General features: G+C 39.9%; 2 protein-coding genes across 7 annotated transcripts in view; one reads left to right on the top strand and one right to left on the bottom strand.

The window, feature by feature from the left end:
• The first annotated feature begins 2,287 nt into the window (after positions 1-2,287).
• On the top strand, positions 2,288-8,651 carry g3bp1 (GTPase activating protein (SH3 domain) binding protein 1). Of its 2 annotated transcripts, XM_067248246.1 has the most exons (13): positions 2,288-2,470; positions 3,899-4,015; positions 4,275-4,356; positions 4,446-4,619; positions 5,413-5,503; positions 5,676-5,769; positions 5,895-6,111; positions 6,242-6,343; positions 6,510-6,627; positions 7,192-7,317; positions 7,613-7,722; positions 7,852-7,981; positions 8,201-8,651. In XM_067248246.1, exons 2-13 carry the CDS (start codon positions 3,921-3,923, stop codon positions 8,230-8,232), a joined length of 1,371 nt encoding a protein of 456 aa, XP_067104347.1. In that variant the 5' UTR covers positions 2,288-2,470; positions 3,899-3,920; the 3' UTR covers positions 8,233-8,651. The 2 variants fall into 2 exon arrangements, with proteins under 2 accessions (XP_067104347.1, XP_067104346.1); XM_067248245.1 differs by having other exon boundaries at positions 2,289-2,470; positions 7,852-8,651.
• Positions 8,652-14,733: 6,082 nt separating this feature from the next.
• Positions 14,734-24,345, bottom strand: part of glra1 (glycine receptor, alpha 1) — a 31,274-nt gene continuing 21,662 nt past the window's right edge. For 4 of the 5 annotated variants that reach the window (XM_067247511.1, XM_067247513.1, XM_067247515.1 and 1 more), the window contains 3 exons: positions 23,201-23,415; positions 20,830-20,976; positions 14,734-15,293 (listed from right to left, as the gene is read on the bottom strand). In XM_067247511.1, coding sequence (XP_067103612.1) covers positions 15,006-15,293; positions 20,830-20,976; positions 23,201-23,415 — 650 coding nt within the window. In that variant the 3' untranslated portion in view covers positions 14,734-15,005. Of the gene's footprint in view, positions 15,312-20,829; positions 20,977-23,200; positions 23,416-24,345 lie in introns of all 5 variants that reach the window. The other variant, XM_067247512.1, reaches the window with a different exon arrangement.

Below are 24,345 nucleotides of genomic sequence, written 5' to 3'. Positions count from 1 at the left end.
CTTGTTGTGTGGCATTCGTTCTTCCATTTGGGTGCAACCAAACTCTTTAATATTTCATGAATACAATTACGAAAATGTCAAAAACATGCATGTAGGGTATTCATACATACATACTAACTGCCATGCTTTTAATAGGTTTCCTAAATTAATAGTCACTGAAGTCAACATCTGCAACCATAAACTGTGAAATTACTTGAAAGAACACAAAAGATTAAATGCAAAAGGCTACTGTAGGTGAATCACCATTTTTTTAAACTGTATATAAAAGGGTAGGCTGTAGCCTATAGATTGCACCCATGTACATTAAGTCATTGACTAAAGGCAAGCAAAACTTACAAAATAATATTCCAAGTGGATCTACCGTATATTTAGTCATCACAGTCAAATACTTTCTTTATATGATAAGAAACCTTGACCACTGACATTGTACAATGAGAGGGAAAGGTCCCATTGGTTTGTGCAGAAACACATTTGAGCTGTGTAGAAAGCACCTAGTTACCATCTCAGCCTTGTCAGCCAGACAGTAGGGAATTTAGACAAGTGCGGAAGCAAGTCCTTTCCACAAAAAAAGCATATAGCACCACCCCTCTCATACCATGAGAGAAATCACGTCCTTTTTGTTGTACACCACCAGCACAATGAGTGACTGTTAATCATTTTGATATTGCGATCTCGGCTCACGGAGTTGTCGGTGATTTCGTGACTTCTTAAGAAGGTCATTTCAATTTCAAGTCATACATTTTTCCTTATAGGTATCTTTTAAGGCTTACCCTAATGATGCATGGAAGTGGAATATGGTTTAGGTCAATCGTAGTATAAGTTACTCTTTGACGTTAGTTGTCAAATCTAAACATGACATTCACAACAGATCAGCTAGAGCTTTGGAAATGTATCTTATTTGTAGAAATGATTATCCCATCTTTGCTTACGTGGCCAGACTTTTATTTACTCAAACACCGTCACTCTGAGGATTCCTATATGTCTCTAATGTTTGAGTCAGCTGGCATATCTGCATACTTTGAAATTCTTCATGAGTAGCAGCATTATGCAGTGAACCAACATGTACATTTGGTGCGAAATTCGATTATACGAGATGAGCAAAGGACTAGATGAGTTGTGTCGCCCTCAAGTGGTTTAACATGTTAAACGCATGGACCAGTGTTCCGGAGAATTTAGTTCCCCTGTTCCCCCTTCCTTGCGCGTGCACGAAATCATAACTCTTGTTGCTTGGTTGAGCTGAATGTGATTTATATAATTGCGTGTGTTAGCTTATAGTGTACTCTACCTACTTTCCATGAGCATAAGGTACATATAATGATGTTTGTTAGTTAATTTGCACTTAAATACAGGCTTTAAAGTATGGTATAATAATTTACAGTGCTACGGTATGCCAATTTTAACTGAAAATGCCAAGTTCTACGTGAGCATTGTCTTGTTCGGACGGTTGTGTATATTTTAGTTTTTTGTTATTAATTTTATTATTGTAGTGTCGTTTTTAACACACAACCTTTCGTTTTGTTTCAGGCACAAATAAATTCTACTGCAAGATAAGTAGGAAAGTCGGTGTTGTAATTTTAGGATACTCAACTGTCATTCATTATTTTACAGGGATCATAATGTGTAGGCCTACTACGTTTCATCTATACACACCAGTCTCTTACACTGAGAACACAGGGGGAAGTGCCCCCCCCCCCCCCCCCCCCCCCCTGTATATTACAGTCTGGCCATTTATTATGATTTTGACGATAATATACAGGGGGGACCACTTTCCTCACACACAACGATACAATTAGTATATAAACTAATATATAAACAACCCTCCGATCAAGACTTATTAGCACTAGCTAGCTGTTACAGACTCTGAAAACAGGGACTGACTAGCGATTGAGCAAAACAACTTACTATACTATATTTTATTCTGATTCTGATTTAAAGCGTGTAAGTGCAAATTAACTAACCAACATCATATATAAATCACATTCTTTTTTAATTTTATTTTTTATATAAATCACATTCAGCTCAACCAAGCAACAAGAGAAAACGTAATGATTTCGTGCACGCGCAAGGAAGGGTGAACAGGGGAACTGTATTCTCCGTAACACTGGAACCGCATTCGGTGCGTTATCTAGCTTGCTATGCACAAGGGCCTACCAGAGCATCTCTGGGCCTACTCTGCAATTGGTTGTATAGACGCTCCAGGTACATGCATAGTCTACAACTATTGGCTGTTGCCAGACATTTTAAAATTGGACACATTTTATTGGTGAAATCTACAATCGCTTCTGTAAAAGCATTGGCGTTCTCCTGTTCATGTTCGGTTGTAGTTTTGTATCTAAAACCGGTAAGAAACCAAGGTAACACGTTTTAAGCCACTAGCAAACCTTCTTTCTAGCTAGACAGCTAGTCTAGCAACCTCCTGGTCGCCGCTGGAGGATATTCTGTAAATTACCACTTCAACTATTGACTCTTGGTAAGATCACTTATTTATCGCTCATCTTGTCTTGCATTGTAAAATACTAAAAGTGCTACTGACTGCCTACGGTATCTAGCAGGATAGGCCGTAATGTAGCGTAGCTTTCCATCTAGCCAAGATTTCGCACAGTTGGCTAATTCGGCTTGTCTAATCTTTTTAACTGATGTATTTGTCATCCCTTTATTCTATCCTTGTTTCCTAAATATCTTGTGTTACCGACTGACACTGCTAACGATGCTACCTATGTACTACTTGACACATATGTGTGTGTGTGTGTATATATATATATATTGTATAAGATTTTTTTTAATTAATTAACATAATCAGAAAAGGCTACATCAAGTTAACCAAATCGCGCTGTTGACGACTAGATTATTCAAATTGTATCAATAGCTAATATTAGAGCCGGGCAATTGGCTAATCCTCGAGACGGGCTAACAATTCAGTGCAGTGGAGTTGTCGTGCGACACGTGCTTTGTAATGTGCCTGACCATGTTAGCCTAGCTAGCCTATATTGTTCAGCTTTCGTGCTAGGGCCAACGTTAGTCTCACGTTAATTGCATCTAAAATACTTTCATAACCAGTGGAAAGTTAAATTGATAACTTGAGCTGGTTCTTCAACACAGCCGTCGTGTCAGTCAACACGTTAGATAACAGATTAGTGTTAGCTAGCAAGCTACCTGGATTGGGTATGTCGTGCGGGTGTGTACTTCGCTAACTAGCAAGGCAGCTAGAAGAACATCCTAGCACGGCCATTGATTGACCTCTGCAAGTCTTCCTAACTTCACTGCTGTACGCGTGATGTATTTTGCCCCTGCAAGCTAACGTCCATAACTTGCTAGGTTGCAAGGGCTTGACTTGGAAGGCGTTCTCTCCCCTTATGACAAAATAGTATACACGTTCTCTTGTTCCGTTCAGGCGTAAATTGAACGTTCTAAATCAAATTTTCACTGTCACATAACCACTCCATGTTTACAATAAGGTAATGTACTGTTACGTGATGTATATCACACCTTGGAGGGTACCCTGATGTACTGTAAAGAACGATTTAACTTAAATGGGCCTAATGAATTGGTAACAAGCAATAGTAATATCAGCTTCGATGTACATGTTAGGGCCCAAAGTTAAGTTTTTCGATATTCTTGTGAAGAAAAGACTTCAAACAACAATGCTATGGCACACTCAGAATGTGTATTCAATGTGTGAAATATTGTATATTGACTGTTTTGGTTTTGGAGAAGCTATTGCATTATATAATGTTTGTGTATTAGAGAGTTAAGCAGCAAGCTAAGCTATCTGTAGTCCCCTGACCCGCTCCCCAAGAGGACCATGGCTGTCTTCCATAAATGGCTGCAGCTCGCAGTCCTAATTTGTTGGGTCAGTATCTGTTACACTTGTATGACCAAACCCATTTCATCTCTTCAGATTCATCCAGCTGACCAAAGAAATGGTGATGGAGAAGCCAAGTGCCCAGCTCGTCGGGCGGGAGTTTGTCCGACAGTATTACACACTTCTTAACCAGGCTCCTGACTATCTGCACAGGTAATCGTCACATGAACCACTGTCATTTCTTGATGCAATGCAGATCTAGGTACTGGTTCCACAACACTATACAGAAATTATTTAGTAGTACCCGAGTCCCAATACTTTTTGGTTCTTTTTTTGTTTGGTGCAAACAAAACATCAATTTATGAATAAAACATCCAAACTAGTAAAGCTGACCAAGATGACTTGGTCTTGTCTGGATGTCTGTTGGCAAAGTTGTTACTCACCATTGTATTGTGATGCTAATACTTGTCAGGTTCTATGGCAAGAACTCGTCCTATGTGCATGGAGGCGTAGACGGAAATGGAAAACCATTCGAGGCTGTGTACGGTCAGTCTGTAAGTATCAGAAACTCCAGTGTTCCTTATACATTGTCAGTTACCTATATCTCTGCTTAACATTGACGTGTTTTATTTGTAATCACCAGGAGATTCATAAGAAGGTATTGGCCCTAAGCTTCCGTGACTGCCACACCAAGATCCGGCACGTGGATGCCCACTCCACCCTGAACGAGGGGGTGGTGGTCCAGGTCATGGGGGAGCTGTCCAACAACAGGCAGCCTATGCGCAAGTTCATGCAGACTTTTGTGCTTGCCCCTGAGGTAAGCTGCTTGGGCAGAATTACCTCTTTAAACGATAAAATCGTCTTAGATATTCATCCCTATCTTCTACCTTTTTTAGTGGAAGGCTCTTGCATTAGGTACTTGTGATCAAGTACCTAACCTCCCCCTTTTTGAAGTTACCTAATTTTACTTACTTTGACCTTGAAAAGCTCTGAGGGTTTCAGGTCTTCAGGGGGTTGGCGTTACAAAATATGCTCGTTCGTACGGGGGGGTGGTGGTATATTGGTTATATGCATCCATACGAACCCAGAAGGTCAGCTGGATGGTGTTGCCGTTGTCTATGAGCCAGAAAAGAACACTCATTAGCAGCTTTGTTCTTCGTCTTACCTCATTTCCCCTGGTATTGCCTCTGGGCTTTCTTCTTTGGGCCCTAATCACCAATTGTCTGCTGCTGGGGAGCTTGTTGGAGGCTAATTGGTGATTGTGCCCCTGCTTGGGAGGGTATGAAGGGGGTTCTCTCCATGGTGCTTCTGAGTGTGTGCAGGTCTCCTTCTGTAATGGATGCCGGAGGCGTTGTCTCTGTTACTGATCTGGTGTGCCCCATGGCTATATAATTTATTTTTGAAAATGATAAGTACGTATGCTGGTAATACTGCTATGCAGTAAAGCTGCACTTGGAATATATTTCCTTGTTTTTTTCTGTCGCTAGAGAGTAACGATCAACCAATTTCGGTTGTCGATATCTGCAGGCTGATATCAGTTGGCCTCTACTGTGGTGACACTTGTCGTGAGTATAAGTCTGCTTTACCTTGCAATGTATCACGTTTTCTAGGGCACTGTTGCAAACAAGTTCTACGTTCACAATGATGTGTTCCGCTATCAAGATGAGGTTTTTGGAGACTCGGACTCGGACGCCCCTGAAGGTGAGTTGTTAAATGCTCTGAATTTAGTGTATTGCTTATCTACTGTTTTATGAACAAATGGAGTGAAACCATTTGGGTTTATCCACATTGTAGAGATGCAGAAATATTAGGAGTTTTCAGAGGTGCTATAACATGGTACTATATCTTTTGTGTTTGTGCTCATTTTAATCAGAGTCCGAGGATGAGGTTGAGGACATAGATGAAAGAGTACCATCACCTGATGTGGTTGAAGACCAGACCGATGGTTTCTATGAACAGACACCCTGGTACACAAACATCATATTGGCTGCCTGAATTGTTTCATCTGTTATTTTTGACTAATACAAATAAAGCGTTGCTTCTGGAAATGGCATGCATTTCCAGTGAGTTGATGAGGTGTGTGCTGTTGCAGCTCAGAGCCAGCTGTGCCTGTGGAGCAGGAAGAAGAGGAGGAGGCTGCTGTGACCCCAGAGCCTGAGTGTGAGAAGGAGGTGGAGGTGGCTGTGGAGGCAGAACAGGAGTTAAGCCTGGAGCCAGAGCCCCTCACAGAACCTGAGCTGGCTGAGAAATGTCTTGCTGCCTCCGACTCAGCAGCTGACCTCGCGCCCTCTGTGGTAGAGGAGAACAGGGTAAGCTTCTGGAGTGTTTTATTTCTTTTTTCCAAGATGTTTTATTTGCAGTAGGAATGTTTTATTTTTATGAAATCAATTTTTATTGATGTTTTCCGAGTACCTTAATCAACAAATGTTCCTCTCGCAGCCATTCTCATGGGCGTCGGTCACCAGTAAAAACCTTCCTCCCAGTGGGGCAGTCCACGTGTCAGGAATCCCCCCTCACGTTGTCAAAGTTGCATCAGCACCAGTATGTCCCTTTTTTGTTGTTCAGTGATAAAAAAAAATACATGTTGCTTATATTTGAGAAGAATTCAATCACTATACATTTTTCATGTGCACTACATGGCCTAACTTTGTTAACCAACCTCAAGCATTCAGCGCTAGTGACACACTCATTAATTCTGCTGTTGTAGCCGAGGGTAGAGGTGAAGGCGGAAGCCCAAGCATCGACACAGAGAACACAGAGAGACCAGCGACCACGAGATCCACGTCCCGGCGGACCCACTCCCTTACACAGGGGACCCAGACCAGGTACAGCACCACACACACACACACACCCCAGTATGGTTTTACTCAACTGTTAGACCTGGAGCATTGTGCTTATCAGAGACTGTTCCATGTTCCTCCCATCTTTGTAAATACCGTATCTCTATCCAGTGCTTAAGTCTCTTGTCTGTTTCACACTGGTGCGCACACATTTTTATGTGGCCTACCAGACTCATTACCTTCAGTTTGATATGAACAACTCCTTTGCTGATCAAAACCATCTGCCTCTACAAAGATTAGAATTAATAAAACATGTTGCACTTCATTTGCCTTTGTGTTATCTTGCGTTTATGCAAATAGAAAATCACTGCAGCATCTCATAATAATGGTTTTATTTATCTCATCATGGAACAGAACCACAAACTATACCAATCAGCTTTCAATGACACAGCCTGTCCTGTTTATCTTCTAACGAGCGCTGACCTTAACAAGGTCTTTAGTTGGGTACTCCAGAATTTTCCGTTTGACGCAGTACTATGTCAAAAGGTGTCTGATGCTCCACTAGATCCGAATGTAATTAAAAGTAAATAAACGATCTCTACCCTAAAGTGCGGGAAGGCGAGCATTCACCTACTGAGGTCCGTCGTGCAATCAGATATCCAGACAGCCACCAGCTCTTCGTTGGAAACGTCCCTCACGATGTGGACAAGACGGAGCTTAAGGAGTTCTTTGAGCGTAAGTCTCAATTTGAATATCTTCTACTGTGTATTAGTCAATGTATCCATGCAAAATAGGCCTCTTGGGGATCTTTGCATTAGGCTTACCTTAAATGTTAAGCTTAGTGTTACCAAAAATACACTTGTGATTCAGATATTCCATCAACAAGTCACCTAGCCAATACGTACTGTTGTACTGCCCTCTGGTGGTTGGCCATGTCATGGTTGCAGCATATTTGGACATACAAACAGCAACATGGACATTCCCCAACTGGTAAAAGATTTCTCATCAGACCTTTTGTTTTCTCTTCCAGAGTACGGTACTGTGCTTGAGTTGAGGATAAACAGTGGAGGAAAGCTTCCCAACTTTGGATTTGTGGTCTTTGACGATTCTGAGCCAGTTCAGAAGATCTTAAGCAATAGGGTAACGTTGACTTCATTTCATGTTAAATACGTTTTTCCTTCTACTGTGATGCTGTTTTACATTTTAGCTCTGTTTTCTGTCTAAAGAATATCCCGTTTCTGATGTTGTTTTACCCGCATGTCTCCTCAGCCTATAAAGTTCAGAGGGGACGTGCGTCTGAATGTGGAGGAGAAGAAAACTCGCTCGGCACGAGAAGGGGATCGGCGTGACATCCGACCCAGGGGTCCGAGTGGCCCGGGGGGGCCACGCGAGAGAATAGGTGGGCCCAGGGGACCTGCTAACAGAGGGGGAATGGCACAGAAACCCAGCTTTGGCTCTGGACGTGGGAGTGGGCCCAGCGAGGGGCGTTATCCGGGGTCACGCCAGTGAAGCCTACCGCGTCACCCCTGCCACTCCTGCTGAAGCCATGTCGGTTCCTGGTTCGACCTGTTACTCAAGATGACTTCTCTTCTTGTTGTCTTTCCATGTCCTGCTTTAGTTTCCTGTCCCATCCAGAATTCTAGAATGTGACTCCCCTCTCTCGGCCTGTCCCCCTCCTACCAAAAAACAACATGATCTGGACTTTATCTTCTCTCCTGTCTACGTTATTTATCCTGAACTTGAAGATGGACAAGCAGCAAAAGGTAAAAAAACGACTTGAATTGGGGGGAAAACCCCAAGGTTTGGTTCTCACGTTCTCTCCCTGTTTCGTATTGGAACGTGTTATTACTGCTTGGGCAATCCTGTGTATTGCAGCCTCCATCTATAAGGTCAAATGCAAGTAAGGTTTTATTTGAAAAAGGCTACTAGCTATGTTAAATCATGATTGTGAATGAATGGTTTTATTGAGCATGTATGAAATCCTGTATGCCTTCTAATGCACTTGAACAGTGTAAGAAGCCAATCAACTGATACAAAACAAAAAATAAACATGATATACTGTTTCGAAATTCCCGTCCTATCTTTTTTGATCAAGCTAATGTTCATGGACCGTGCACACCAAGTGAAAGAATTGCATTAATGTCTTGAAACCACTTTAATTTTGGCTAGTCTTCCTGAAATATTGCACTTTTCAAGCGGAGTGTATATATTGTGTACAATTGTTAAAATTTCAAACCTATTTTGTTTTGACAACTTGTAGGTGGGAAGGGCTTTAGAGTTGTAAAAAAACAAACATCCATATCTGTACAATTTATCTATTGAGGATATTTATTTACTGCTAACACACATTTGATGTCTTGTCATCAATCAATGCAAACGGAAAAACATTTTATTTTATACCGTTTAGTGATGGAACTGAACACGGGCCACATTTTTGCCATAAGTGTTGCAGTTCAGAATTGATGGGTATGTGGTTGAAACACTTTATTGAACATATTTTAATGTATTTTATCTGACAACGATCTAATGGTTCACAAGTGCTTTTGAAGTAAACATGACCAAGTCAACTGCTGATTACATCTGTAATATCTTAGAGGGTACACTTAGCCATCCACTACGAGGCCTGGGAAAAAGGAAAACCAGGTTACAATATGCCCGGAGAGTTCTAAATCTGTTATGGACACGATCTATAACCCAGTAATGGAAGTGTGGAGTACCATGTTTGTCTCTCGTTTCCATGATGTTGTCTGTTGTGCTTGCACCATGTTTTGTTGCTACAGTATTATGGCCATGTGACTCCAGTGACGTGTGGTGCATGCCATGCGTGCTCCATGCTGTGCTCCATGCTGTGCTCCATGCTGTGCTCCATGCTGTGCTCTGGGGCCACATTGGATGTCTCATGTATGCCATGGGAGGGTGTTGCCTTGATTATTGCTGTCGTGTGCAACATGTGCTGAAGTGATGCATTCTTGTGCATCTGCTTTTTGTTGGATAAAGTAAAAACCTAGACCAAGCCATGAATTCAATAATTAAATCTATGACTAATACTTAACCCTCAGGATAGTTTTTGAAATTAGTGAGGTAAAAATGCATTTTTTCAAAATAAAGGACCAGGCTTAATGGAGTTAAATATATTGACAATAGAGACTAAATTCTGCATCTTTAGTTTCCCAATAGTATTTCAAAAATATATCTTTACCACCATTCACCATGATTAAGTCTGCCAGTAGATGGCCTGACACATTCACCACCGGGACTTGAGCAGTGACTTGATGTGGGCCAACACATTATTTTACACACCCACACACCACGACTCGTATGGATGCTTTCATAAAGCTGTCAAACTCCCTCGGAGCTGTGGTAGCCTGCAACCCCGCTGCTGCTCACCTTGAACACATGACGCACTGCAAAGCAATCAGCTTGCCACATACTAAGACGTGCGTCGAAAGGACACGTTTGCACCTGTGCGCTTCGGTTCATTTGTGCATGCCTGCCTGTGCGTATGCAAGAATTTGAAAGGCAATGCATGTCTACGTGTACTTGAACGAATGATCGTTTCACAATTGCCTATATTTTCCCTGGAAACTCATCATTATTACACTATAAACTGTGGCTGCGTAGCACTGATTTTCTTTAGCAACCATGAGAGGGAAAAGCTCATTTCTACTTTCTCTACATGGAGAAACACATTTCTGTCAGACCCTTCATGTTTCAGTGGGTTCAAGCCTCCAGGGTGATTTTCAGTGTCAGCTGTAATGTAGTTCCAGTCCCAGTGTGGAGCGACTGAAGGGAGATCCAGAGGACCGGGTGGTCTGGGGATGGGGGAAGGGCAGCTTGTTATGCATTACTTTATCCAAGGCAGAGAATGATTGCGCTGCAGTCCTTTGTGGGTCATGGTAATTTCTCCACATCTGAAAGCGTGATATGTAGGAAAAAAAACAGTGATTGTGACTTACGAGTACTTTCTGATGATTCCATGAAGTTTAGCAGTGCATTTACTACACACATTATCAGTGAGAGTACTTTCTTTCAATTCCAAGGAAGACAAGTAGTTTAATTTATTAAATGATATTACACTGTCGATTGTGTTATTTACTATGTACAAACTTGTGAGAGTTGACCAATAGGAATCTTGGTTCCATAATATGTCTTTACTACAATGTACAAAAAGGCAGCATGTTGTTGGGTTGTGGGTGTGAGTTAGGGTGTAAGTACATGTGTGCTTGTGCATGAATGTTAGTTATCTTAAGTACAACAATTGGTAATATGCTGTATAGTTGCGAAGTGTTAACATGTTACTGTCTATGGATTACAGACAGCTCGATCTATTGATAGGCTGGAGAGTAGTTTGACCCATAAACTCTGCTAGTTGGAAAGAGAATGAATACAACCTAGTGAAGTGATTTGTTTGCATTTTTAATAATTTTTGAAAGATTACACAGATCCTTGGGTTGAGTAACATAAATCAATAGTCCAACTCCAACAACCTTGACAATGTTCAAAAACAGGTAAGAGATTTTGTTCAGAAAACCTTTAATTGTAATTTGAATTAGTATTATGACATATTTCAATAAATATTTAGTTATATACATACACAGCAGAAATTGTACATTCTTTTTTCTTCAAATTGCCAAAGATTTTGTACAAGCCAAAAATATCTGCCTTAGTATTAATACTCATGCAAAACATTTTGTTTTCTCTTTAATTAAAAATGAAAAAGATTTAACTGAACGTTTCTGCTTTGAAGTGCACTCTTGGATATCATGATATTGTAATAAGCAAATTAACATGTGCACTTTGTGCCAATACACAATTTAAGCAAGTAAGCTAAAATTAAGGCCATTCCAACTAGTGCAAAAATAAAATAAACAAGCATCCCCTTTTGAGTACATCTGTTCAAGAATGTTTTCTTTTCAAATTCTTTTTAATATTTGCTCAATTCAATTGTTGTCAATACTAACCCTTGTGATATAATAATACAATGAACTTAAAACAGTGATATCAATCCTTAAATCAGAACATGCTACTTGATACCTGAACATTGCACTCCCACACTGTAAACCCATACTGCAATATGGACCTTTCTGTAATGTTTGATACAGTGAGCAGACCTACATAAGCCTACACCATGACTACAGTATACATGTGTTAATAGCATGACGGTTGTATTATTACATGATATGCTTAGTATCGTTGGCTTCATATTCAACACAACGTATATGGCACAAGACAATATGATTTTATTGAATGGTCATTATGGCTGAATTGTCCAGACTTGCATTCAATATAATATAGTTTCATGGCAAAATATATGTATTAACAAATGTACAAATATATGTTTTAACAATTGAATATTGCACATATGTCAAAACATTGGCCAATCAATTGCTTTGCCAATATCTTAAAATAGCCAGTAGGTTACAGACTAATAATTTAACCACATTCTTGCAAACAACTTTAATAATGCATTGTTATGGGGGGCAAATCATTATAATTGATTTTTTTTTGAGAAGCCTAATGAAAAAGCATAGCCCTTCAAGTCGTTCATGCAGCCAGTATAGGCTGTAAACACATTAAGATACCTGAATCTGGTCAGTGCCTGACTCAACTGCAAGAAAGCCAAATCTGAATAACAGATATTGATACCCAACTGTACAAGTTACTGTCACATTTTTCTTACCTTCATGTGAAAATTGTTATTCTTGTGCAAGTTACCAAGCCCCTAATATTGTAGGGAACTATTGATAAACATACATTTCTACAAGAAAATGACTCATACTTAACTCAGAATGCAGTATAACACTTTGTATAGTTGTTAAGATAAAAATAGATAAAGAAACAGGATGTGACTCATATCAAATTATAGCATTTAGTTAGCTACCACACACAGAAGTAAATGTATACAATTCATCCCAATAGGAAGTAACGGAGTGAACTTAGACATGGGTCCCTATAAATAAACAATATTGTTTATAATTTGCATACATGTATTTGATACAAAAATGCTTACTTTCTCCTGTCATATGCAATGACAAGCCAGGAAGGCAATGATAATTGTTTAACGAAATGCTACTTTGGTTTTAGTATAAAACCAAAATTTGGCAAATGACTGAACTCAGCAACATCCGTTCGTTGTCATCGTCCGTTCAGTTTAGTCAGCTCAGTGCCGACATGTCATAGTACAGATTCTCAGATGAAAATGCTCAGAACACATACGTGTAAGCTACAGTACTTCAGCCTTGTACCATTTCGTAAAGAATGTTTAAAGACTCCGTAAAGTCATTTGAGAGATTCAATAATGATTCTGTTATTTTGAAGTTGCTACGGTAATCACAAAAGTATAAGATAATAATTCCATTGTTATTTCAATAACTATCACTTTTTATGCACTTCCCCAGACTTTTATTATTAAGGCTGGATCAGCAGACATTGTGGTGAACTCATCTCAACTATCAGTGCAAGTTCCACCAATTAAACAAGTAAACTCTGTTCTTTTCTTTCTCTGAAACCTTATGCAAATGACCACACCTCAGCAATCAGTATGTGTCCCCCTGCTCCAGAAGAAAGGAGGTTTGAACCTGTCAATCAAATCCATACATTTGCATATAGATTAACCTCCTCTCCCATATAATTGTCAGAAGTTTAGGTAAACTCACAAAAAGACTACATTTTTATATCTTTGTGGATTTTGACATTGTTAAAAACATTGTTGTGCATGAAAATGTCCAATAGTTAGCAACATCTTTACAGGGAGGAATGACGCAAGTTCAGAGCAATGCATTACTGTATCTTAGGCCTACATGTGTCCGCCACTGAAAATCTTCTCTGCGATTTCTGAAATGAAACCTCTGATAATGACACGACTTGAAAATGAATGAACTTTTGACATTGTAAAGCTAAAAAAATAATTGCATATATTACTCATTGCATAGAGAAGCCTGACGAAAAGCAATGCATTTCACTTCCATACAGTAAGTCAAACTACAAAATACTCCTTTTTGTTCTATGTATGCTTATTAAATTGTACATTACACAATAAGACCATTACTCGCTCCGGTTGCTTAAAGTCTTTAACAGAATACCTAGCCAATAGAAATAATACTTTATATGTTGAACTACATTAATGCATGTTAAATGTAATCATGGGATCGAAAAGATACACAAGGTTTTGACTTCAATTACATTTAAGTATTTGACATTAGCGCAGCCTCCATCTTGTCATGCTATGAGGTGGGATCTTGTGTGCTTTACTGGGATGTCTGCAGGCCACCCAAGCTCAGGTCTTAGCTCATAATCAAAATAACTTTTGGCAAGTTTGTTAAAGGAAGCAACGTAAAAAAAAAAAACAACTATGGTTACAGGCATTTGATATGTAAATCAGTGATCACATTTACGGGAGATTGGGAGACCTACTTTGACTCCATAGCAGACAGAAAAAGGAAAAACCGAAATGTTTGCTATTTAGCTCTCTCTGGTCTTCTCAGTGGTTCATGAAGAAAGCAGTGGAATAACCTTCCAAGTCTTATCAATTATCAATGACAATTAAGAACCAACACCATAGAAAAGAAACACATGAACAAATAAATGGAATTTCTGTACAATGACTGAATGTGTACATGGAAAACGTCCCAGAGAGCTGGAGCTGCTCAATGTATATTAGCAGCATGATGTTTACTTGGCACAGAAATAAATATTTAAAAAAAGTATGCAATAATTTAATAAAGTAAGTAAGCACATATAGCGTAACACATGGACGACAGCTTGTATAAAACAATATATTTTTGATCTCCTCTCATTGAGTTTTAATCATGTAATCGATAGCGGCATCAATCACATGAAATCTCAGTTTATATTTGTTGACGGTTCAAGGAAAGCATTGACAAGTGCTTGCAATACACGTTGAAGCAAATTTAGATATATAGGACGGAAGGTCCTTGCATCACTTAATCTATGGAAGCACCAAACAGCCTTAGGTCCTTTAAAATCTCCTTTACTTTTTTTCATTTATGATAGATATAGAATATATTACAGCACGCTGCCCCAGCTTCTTCATATAATGCAGTTGCAAAAACACATCTTTACAAGAGCCTCTTCTCTTCTTTTTAAAATTTCTGTTATTCAATCATAAAGTTCTTGAATGTATCTGTAAAGGTCTTGAGTATTTACGTTTTCATTTTTCTATTTTTGTAGATATATTGCCACATTCATATACCATGCATTTTACTGCATTGCTATTGCACTGGTCCGGATTATTCTGGAAAAGGCTTGGAACTGAAAAAGAGGAAAATAAGATATTGATAAATACCTCTGCCAGGGAATCGCCCCCAAAAGCCAGTGAGCATTGATCAGGAAGGAGTGTAGTTGGGGAGAGAGATTGGCATTATTGAACTTGTTTTTTTTCTCCATCTCTTCTCTCTTCATTCTTACTGCTTGTGGACATCTTCACTGCGTATGATCTTGTATACGATCCAGTAGAAAATGTTAAAAAGGAGGAAAACTAGAGGGAAGGCCACACGGGAGACTGTGTCGATCCTCTTGGCTCGGCCGATGAAGAGCTTTCGCATCTCATCAACAGTTTTCTCTGGGGGGTTGGTGGAGGTGGGTGCATTGTTGTTGTTGCCCTTGATGGCCATGCCATCCTTGGACTGCAGGCAGGCGGGACCCATGCCATAGGCCGTAAAGCTGAATCGACCCTCTCCAGCCTCATCCTCCTGCAACAAAGTCCAATACTCGTTTGGTTAGAAATCAAAAAAAGTGATTACACACATATTATCTCCCTTGTCCACATCGTGGCTTTGTCTTTAATAATCAATCCATTTGACGATAGATCTATAGATAGGGATGGATGGATGGATAGATAGAGGCACGTAGATAGATGGATGGATAGGTAGATACTGCATGAGACTGCACTTTTTTCAGCATTCAAAGACCTCAAGTTGACCCCTAGAGATCACCCAAGGTCAAAGTCAGGCATTATCAATCCAGTCATTTTAAGCACTGTGAATATGGAGCGGACAGAATAGTTGTATTGGTATTGCTATCACTCAAGGTTATGGGTGTGCAGTGTTTTAACCTTAGCCTGTTACTGGAAAATGTGAAGGATGTCAATAGCATTGCCTCATGCACGTCAATGCAACACCAGCACTTCGCTTCTCAAGGAGCCATTTTTAGACACCACGTCCTCTTTCTGTCCTTGCATCCTTGCCACCCCGTTTATTACTGTTCATGCCTGTTGGGGGTGAATGGAGCAAAACACACTGCCTCAAAGAAGATAAAAAGAGCATCATTGTGTTGGTAAATATGTGTGTCATTTAGGCGTGGCCATCCATGCGAAGTCTGTGCATTTTGCGTGGTCCCACTGTTTTTCCCTGGCCTGGGTAACACACAATGCAGCATGCGTTGACCTCTACCTCGTCCTTCAGTGGCGACGTCTCCGCCATTTGTAAGTATTACAGATGCTCCACTTTATTCCCCCTGCCATATGATTAATGTTGCTGGTGGAGGGACGTGACGTGAAGCTGTAAGGAGGGACGAGGCTGTGGCGCGGTGCAGAGTTCTGCATGCGTCACGCCCTCTTCAGCCCAGCCTGATTCATTACCTCACCCCCTAATTAAAAATCCCCCCCATTAATGCAATAAGGTAAGCTTTAGCTGGCTCCTACACTGTGTATAGGAGTGGGGAGGGAGATAAATAGTGAGAAATGAAGCTATGCCCTTTGGGTTTGTACTGGGGGAAGCAATTTATGACTGCACATCAGGATGCAGCACACTCCTCCCTGTTCCAGCATTTGCAATTCAGAGAGAGGGGTGTGTGGCGTGACGGAGAGGGAGAAGGGGAGAGAAAGAGGGAATGGAGGAGGACGAGAGAGCAATGAGATGCAGTAGGAAAAGAGAGAGAGAAATGACAACCTCTTGGCTCCTTCATCCATCACAATATTGATTCATGATTGATGTATTTATATCTCTCACGATGCAGACATGACTAATGGCTGAGATTAAAGTGAACCTTAAAACCAACTAGTTAGAGCCTCAATCTAATATTTATTCACAACCATTGCTTTAGCAAATGTGTAATGTAGCTTAGCATTGCATTCTTTGTGAATAATGTCTGTATAATATCTCTACATTTCCCATGTAGCTTATTTTTTGTAATTTTTACTATGCACACTTCTGCAATAGAAAGCATGAACACACATCTACTGTAAGTTGTTACGGTGTATTAACTCTTATTTTTCTTGTTATGTAGCCCAAACCCTAAGCATAATCAGTCAAGGGGAATGCTTAAGTTTTACTCTCATTGCAGTCCACATACTATTATGATGCAGACACATCAAGATTGTGTTAGGCGTGGTGACGCCAGATTGATTACATTCAGTTTAATTCCTGGTGCCACTGGGTTTGTAACAGAATGGTCTGAGAAAGATCCTCCCAGCATGCAACTCTTTTCACAGTGCTACTATTGTTTGTTTGACTAAGCCTGACTCTAACCTAATGCCACAAGTTGAATACTTAACTGCTTAACCCCAAGAACTTATGCGTTGTGTAAGATATGAAATGTTCTTGCTTGGTAAAAGTACATGTGTAGCAACTAAAGCACTGCTTTTTCATTAGCAAACAATATCAATAAACGGCTTAGTAGATGAAGTAGGTTTATTAAGTTTAATATCCTGCGCTATTTTAAAGCACAGGCATAACATCATGTTCCATTACCATCTTGTAAAATTAATTCACTAATATTCATCCTTAAAAATTTCTAGTCGCAATTTCAGAATTCCTTTTGGAACCATGATATTTTTGGGATTAATGTGCAGTGGACCAGGTGAACATCCGATGAGTGAAATCCAAACTGAATTTGTAACCCTGTACCCAGGTTCCTGATGCTACAGTACATGGTTGCATAAAGGGAGCCTGTCCAACTGCCACTCTCTCATCAAGCCACTGACCTGAAACCATTATGCACAAATGATGTAGCTCTCTTTAAATGAGTTCAAACAGTTGATCTTATTTAATTACACAATGAGCGAACATGACAAAGCTAGTGTATATCTACTATGATATACAGTAAACAATGTGACAGTTTCACAACCATGTACATGTTAAATAAAGTGTATTATTATTTGATATACATTACAAGCTTGATTTTATAGTACTGGTTTAAATTCCAGAGGACAGAATCAGATTAAGGTTAAAACATATACACAAAGTATGAAACAACTGTCTTTTAAAGTAGAAAACAATGAACCCTTTAATAAACCTCTGTCCTGTAAGGCAGTATGGAGGTAAGCTCCATGAATCACCATAGACTTATTTGCGTTGCTAATCCTCACTCTTATCCCTCCATGTTTACAAAACGCTTCGACAGCCCCAGATCAAAGCACCACGAACAGGAGCAGACGATCCCTAGTGAAAGATTCCCCTTGAGCACTGACCATCGCTAATGAGCTGATTATCCTCCATCAGTCATCAACTTCCCACTGAATAAGCCACTGTCATTGTTAAGCAGCGTAACAGTGTCTGTAGTTGAGGGCTCACTTCCCTCTTCACCTACTTTCTGTTACATCTATGAATGATATGCCAGGGCACAGTGGCATCAAAGGACAATCTCTTACACTTCCTCTCCTCGTTCTGTAGCTGTTTTTTTCTAATGTTTTGCTATAGAAGACTCTGGCTTTTAGTAGTTGTAGCCTTGAGGGCAACACTACCCACCCATGCATGGCTAAACAAAATGGCTTTCTCAAACTGTGAAATCAAATATGGGTAATAGGGGTGTAAAATATTGAGCCCATTTTTTAATTTTTATTAGGCACCTGTTATTTATCTAAAAAGATCTAGGCCTTGTGCCTATACTTCTTAGACAACAAAAGAATAACATGGTTATAGTCTGTTTATTTATTGTTGTGAAACTGAATGGCCAGGGCACGTGTATGAAAACGGCATTCTTTATTACTTTTTTCTTATCTGCAAGGGCTTCACTTCTTTTTAATATCAAGCAATTTTTTTGTAAGAAATTGGTTCCTGCAGGCCAATTTATCCTTTAAAGATGAATGGCGAGGGTCGAAGTTACCATCTCTTATCAGCAGGGGGAGGTGTAATTCCCTTATATTAGTATTGCAGTGTCTTCACAAAAAAAACACACATTTTATTGTAGAGACAAAATAAAAAAGATTTCGGTCACACAGGCAACACCCTCAAGACAATCTGTGCCATTAATCGATCCTAGACGGTTACAGAAATCAGCATAACTGTTGCAAGTACATCCCTTTGAATCCCTAAGCTGCTTGCACGTTCCTTGCCTGCAGTTGTCCTGCCTTTGAGGGAAATTAGGTACGAGAGGGCCTAAATAGCCTGCACCAGAACTGCCTTTGCCTTGTTTTATTGTGTGGAGCCTGAATGTGACAGTTTCCTCTGCAGTCCGGTCCACCTGAGTGATAGGCTTTACAAGCCATAATGGAAGAGCAGGCTTAGGCACTGAAATAGCCTCTAAGGGCCATAACGGTGGTGACCATACTACAATTAATGGCCATTAAAATATGTGATGCGAAGACCAGATCCTTGTAGTTTGTATAGTGCTGCTGTGGGAAAATCTGCACTGATATCCTATAGTAGAATTGATTTACGTACACATAGGGTATGCATGCATGCATGAATATATGTATGTATGGATATATCTATGTATGTATGTATATTTAACAAACCTACAACATAACCCTAACCCAAATCTGCATTCTCCGTGGTCACTACAAGAAAAACTATGAATACAGTGATTCACCCTTGATATGATATCAGCAGAAATCCTCATGAACTCAGAGATTTCAGAGATTTAGTAAAGGATCTGGGTCACACTTGGCAGTTATAGGATTTTCTATGCTTCTTTCTCCTCATGAAGAGCAGGGAGAGTTAACAGAACGATGAGCTGTGAGGTAGCTGTTTGCTGTGATCTACCTTGGAGCCCTGGGTTATTAATCTACCCTCACCTATTACATACATCCCAGTGGGATTGGGGATTACAACAAAAGGATTTAGGATTTATTTTTTGAGCTTTTTTACTCTTTTCAGTGACTGACTGAATTCACATACCCTGAAGTGGTTTGAGAATAGCTGAGCGAGCAACACAAGCACACACAACCTCACATGCAAACACACATACACACACTAAGGAGTTTAAGCAATGTTTGTGTAGGGCATGTGATGTTTTCTTTTTTTCTTCGACTTTATTAATTCATCCGTTGCCTAAGCTTCAGACTCAGCGAAGCAATTTTCTTATATTCCCCACGACTGACAGGTTTACATCTTATTCGATACCCAGGGTGGAGACTAATAAAGGAACACTGCACAGATAAAATTGATTGATTAACTGTTAAAAAGAAAAAGAAAACCATCTGAAGTCTAGATCTTATTGTCCTCTGGTATATGCAATGATCAATGCAGACCATGCACCCTCAGATCTGAGGGATTGTTGAAGTCGTCCATATGTGATAAATCCACCAAATTAGACAGTTTTATTTCATTGTCATTATGTACTGTAAAGGGAATGTGCTTGGGACCAAAGGTTTCCAAGTTAGATTGCAGCAAAGTGCTACCTTTTCGGTCTCACCTTTACTGTGTGCATTCCAGAATGGTCCCTGCGGCACTCCAGAATCAGTTTAAAGAGTTCCGTCAAATAAGGGGGTAGAACTTAAGCATTCACATGGTTCATGAAGGATAAAGTAACTGTATTAACTTACTAGATATATATATAAGTGGTGTTTATCTGAACAGTCCTCCCATTTATGCAAATCGACTAATTCTACCATGCAGAAATTATCTCAAGACATGACTAGCTATACATTGGACCAAATTTTTTGATCTTGGTCAAAATAGTGATAATAGGTACAGAACCAAAACGTTGTTAATTTAAGTGATACAAATTGTATTGAAGCTACGGGAGTCCAAATAATTGTATAAATAATAGTATGTGTAGTATATTATATATGTTCTTTACAAAACATATCATTTTATCCTTTAACCCAAATCAATTGAATTATGTATTATCTGACGCAAAATAGCATCGCCTAGAAAGTTAATACAAGCTTATGTATCTGATAGCCAGTCTGCCTGATCACATTACCAAAACTTCCATTACTTTCAGTACTCCCAGACAATGAAATAATCCCTTGTGCATTTGTAGTGGTAAATACAAGGTGTGCAGGTGTGAATGCGTGCAAGATGGTAGAAGGGATAAGAAGATAAGGGTGAAAATGAGATTCACCTTCATGTGCCGTCTCCTCCTCCTGAATCGCAGCAGCTCCTTGTGTTGGCGAGCAATGAAGTTGACAGCAGCGTATTCCAACAGGGCGGAGAACACAAACAGCAGGCACACAGCCATCCAGATGTCAATGGCTTTCACATAAGAGACCTGTTGGTAAACACACATACTCAAGATTAGCTTTTCACGTTGGACGGACAAACCGACAAAAAGGAATTACTTTGATACATCATCTTCATTTTGTATCCCACCTTTGAACATCTCCAGAATCGTCAATCCAGTCTAAAAACAGTACACTGGATGGTCAGTTCACTTGCCATGCAGTTTCTCACTCAGGCAGAAAGAACATAGAACCCAAAAGGGAATGGGTGGGTCAGATGAGGCTAAACAAAGCTAGGGCTGGCTGTCTGCTTGGCTGAGGATCACTGTTTCTGACAGACCAGTGGTCCTGGATTCTATCTTAGGTTGTGTTACAAACTGCACGGGTCACAAGAGATTGTTCAAATAATAAAAAATCAGCCACGTGGGACAAGAAAGGGTGGCAGTTGGTGTGGTGTGACAGGAATTGTATGGTTTTATGGCAATAAAAAACAAGCAGATGGTATATTTATTTCTTAAATTTGATTTACCCTTTATTTGTGTAGGTTATCTCGTTGATAACAAAAACTGTATTTTGCAAGGGAGCCCTGTGTACAAAAATGTCCAATAATATATATACACAAAACAAGTAAATAATAAAATAAAGTGCCATACAGAAATGTTGGGATGGACCACTCAGCCAGACAGATTTACAAGAGGTGGGCCTACATGAATGTCCATGTCAGTGCCATCTATAACTCATCAAGTTGCTACAGAAACTCTGTTCTCTGCCTTTGCTATGACACTCCAAATTGAGCTGTATCCTGTTTTCTTTGATGATCATTGAGATGGTTCTAGAACTGGATTGTAGTTAATATGTAGCTAAATTAAATAATAGGACATGACAAGATATACATGCCTTTATAAGGTCCCTGTCATTCACAAAGCATGTCACAGCAAAAACCACAGAGGAAAAACTCTGTAGACCTCTAAAAAGTGCGGCATGGCTTCGATGTGGTGAGGGCTTAAAAACACAACAACATTGAAAGTTCTTGAACCACCAACACTCCTCCTAAAGATGGCTAACTAAGTAACTAGGCATAAAAAGGCTTCTGTCAGTGAGGTAACTAAGAACAAAATGGCAATTCTAACAGAGCTTCAGTTCCTCTGCAGAGATGGGAGAACCAGCCACAAGGACAACCCTCTCCGCAGTACTCCATCAATCAGGCGTTTATGGCCGTGGCTAGACAGAGGCCACTCCTGAGTAAAAGGCACATGACAGCCAGCCTGAAGATTACCAAACGGCACATATAGCACTCTGAGACCATGAGTAAAAAGATTTTCCAGTCATACATGACGCGATTCTAAAATTAGTACTCACTGCTGGAATGTGTGGAATGCACACATCAATACGTCTATTTTTAAATATGTTGTTTATGCAGATACTGTCGCATTTTTCTCCATCTTTTTTTCTTTCTTTCTTGTTTCCTCTGATAGACCCTACCACAGTGACACTGGCACAGGGAGGAAGAGAAGCAAAGAAAGGATGCACCTTTGCTCAGCTGTGGTGTGTGATCATTATTGTGACAGCTGAACTGCACAGAAATCACGGTTCACTTGTTCAATTTTCAGAGCACATGAATCACCTAATGTCAACAAACAAAATGGGGAGGATAGTTTCCCAGAACATCATTATACAATTCTACTACCTCATGCTAGACTCTTTTACTCTGAAAATCCCTCCAGCTAAAATTTTTCTTTTCTTTTTTAAATAAAAGGTAGATTTCCTTTGATATACTGAGTTTGGCCATTTTAAGGACAGTGAGTGTGGTCTGTGTCTCATGCTGAATAATCCGTTATGTAACATGGTGACATGTGCTTCAGAAAAAAGCTCAAATTAAATTAGTTCATCTCTGCATTATACATATAGATAGATATCTAAGACATTCAATATTTTACTCTGATGAAGTTTGGAAACTAGTATTGAATACCTCATATCATAGTGTTTGTTGAAAATGCATACTTTTTTTATCCATACAATTTTCTATGGCAAATGTAATATTTCTTGTGTAGTGAAATCCACAAGGCGTTCTGACTGCATAGAACAGCAGGAACAAAAAACTAAAGTATCACAAAGTCAAAGTATAATCATGCTCAGCAAATGTGTACCATCGTGTACAGTATAAAACAGTGTATCAAGGCATGTTCAGGTGTGTAATGGTGACCACTGGAGCGCCAGGTATTGTTCATTCATAGAAAAGTGTGTGAATGGTTGTTTCAGGTGTGCCTTTCCTACCTTAGGCAGAGAAGCTCTGGAACCTGAACTCTGGGTTGTCATGGTGAGCACAGTGGTGATGCCCAGGCCCACCCTTGCAGGTGCAGCATCCATGTTGATCCAGAAGGAGACCCAGGATAGGATGACGATGAGAAGACTAGGAATGTACATCTGGATCAAGTAGTATCCCATCTGCCGTTCCAGATGAAAACGGACCTCGATGCAGGTGAACTTGCCTGGGATGGAGAAAAGGGGATCGTAGATAAGAAAACTAAACGACATACAAACCCTTTCTTGTAACTGTGTCTCCAATCTAGGGATTTTTTTAGATTGGTAGTTTTGGTCTTGTTTCCCAGGGGATCTGGCTGACACTAATGTATGCTGAGTTATACCAGAATCGTTATGCTAAAGATCCATTTAATCAGTAAAGATAAATTCTACAGTTGTATTTGCCAAGACTTTCCATTTAATTAGAGTTGTTGTTTCTGATGTAAAGGGAGGCTGCAACTTAATTAAAACATATTTATTCTTCTGATACATTCCATGTTTTCCATCAGAAAGGAGCCATCCAGCAGGATGTTTCTCACAGTTTGTCCTGCGAGTGTGTGAAAAGTTTGTGTGTGTGTTGTGTGTATGGTGCGTGTGTTATATTTCTAGACATAAATGAAAAGACATTGGCAATCTAGTCGTGCCAAACTGCAATGCACCAGCACAATAAATGCTCTAGCAATGTCTGGGTTTGTATCTCTCTACGAGAGGAGGGTGTTTGGGGATAATAGACAACAAAAACTATAAAATTATTGAAAGTAAAGCCAGTCCAGGAATGTATCTTCAATTTACAAGTAATACCAGTTCAATCTGAGCAAATTGAGACTAATTATATAATGTATTTGATACTTGATTGGGGGGCAGCAGAGCACGTATACTTAGGCCTGAACGGTGGTTGATTGCTGAGTAGTAGAGCGCGCATACACAAGCCAGAATGGTCATAGAATAATGGGCTACAGAGGGGGAGGGAGACAGCGAGAGAGGGGAAGGTGGGGGGGAGTCAGATAGAAAGAGAGCCCTATTGAGAGAGCAAAAGAGAGGGGGTGGGGAATATAGAGGGGCTGAACTGTCCTTGAAGACATTGTCTCCAAGAAGGGAAAGGAGATGGAAGAGCGGGG

This window comes from Osmerus mordax, chromosome 12 (genome assembly GCF_038355195.1).
Source record: "Osmerus mordax isolate fOsmMor3 chromosome 12, fOsmMor3.pri, whole genome shotgun sequence".
Lineage (NCBI taxonomy): Eukaryota > Metazoa > Chordata > Actinopteri > Osmeriformes > Osmeridae > Osmerus > Osmerus mordax.
The sequence above is the reverse complement of the archived record's forward strand: the minus strand, read 5'-3'. Positions and strand labels throughout refer to the sequence as shown.

Coding starts and splice junctions, on each gene's coding strand:
- g3bp1 (XM_067248245.1), top strand. CDS start 3,921: ATGGTGATGGAGAAGCCAAGTGCCCAGCTCGTCGGGCGGGAGTTTGTC. Junction 4,357..4,445: donor AGGCTGTGTACGGTCAGTCT/GTAAGTATCAGA, acceptor TGTAATCACCAG/GAGATTCATAAGAAGGTATT. Junction 6,112..6,241: donor CTGTGGTAGAGGAGAACAGG/GTAAGCTTCTGG, acceptor TTCCTCTCGCAG/CCATTCTCATGGGCGTCGGT.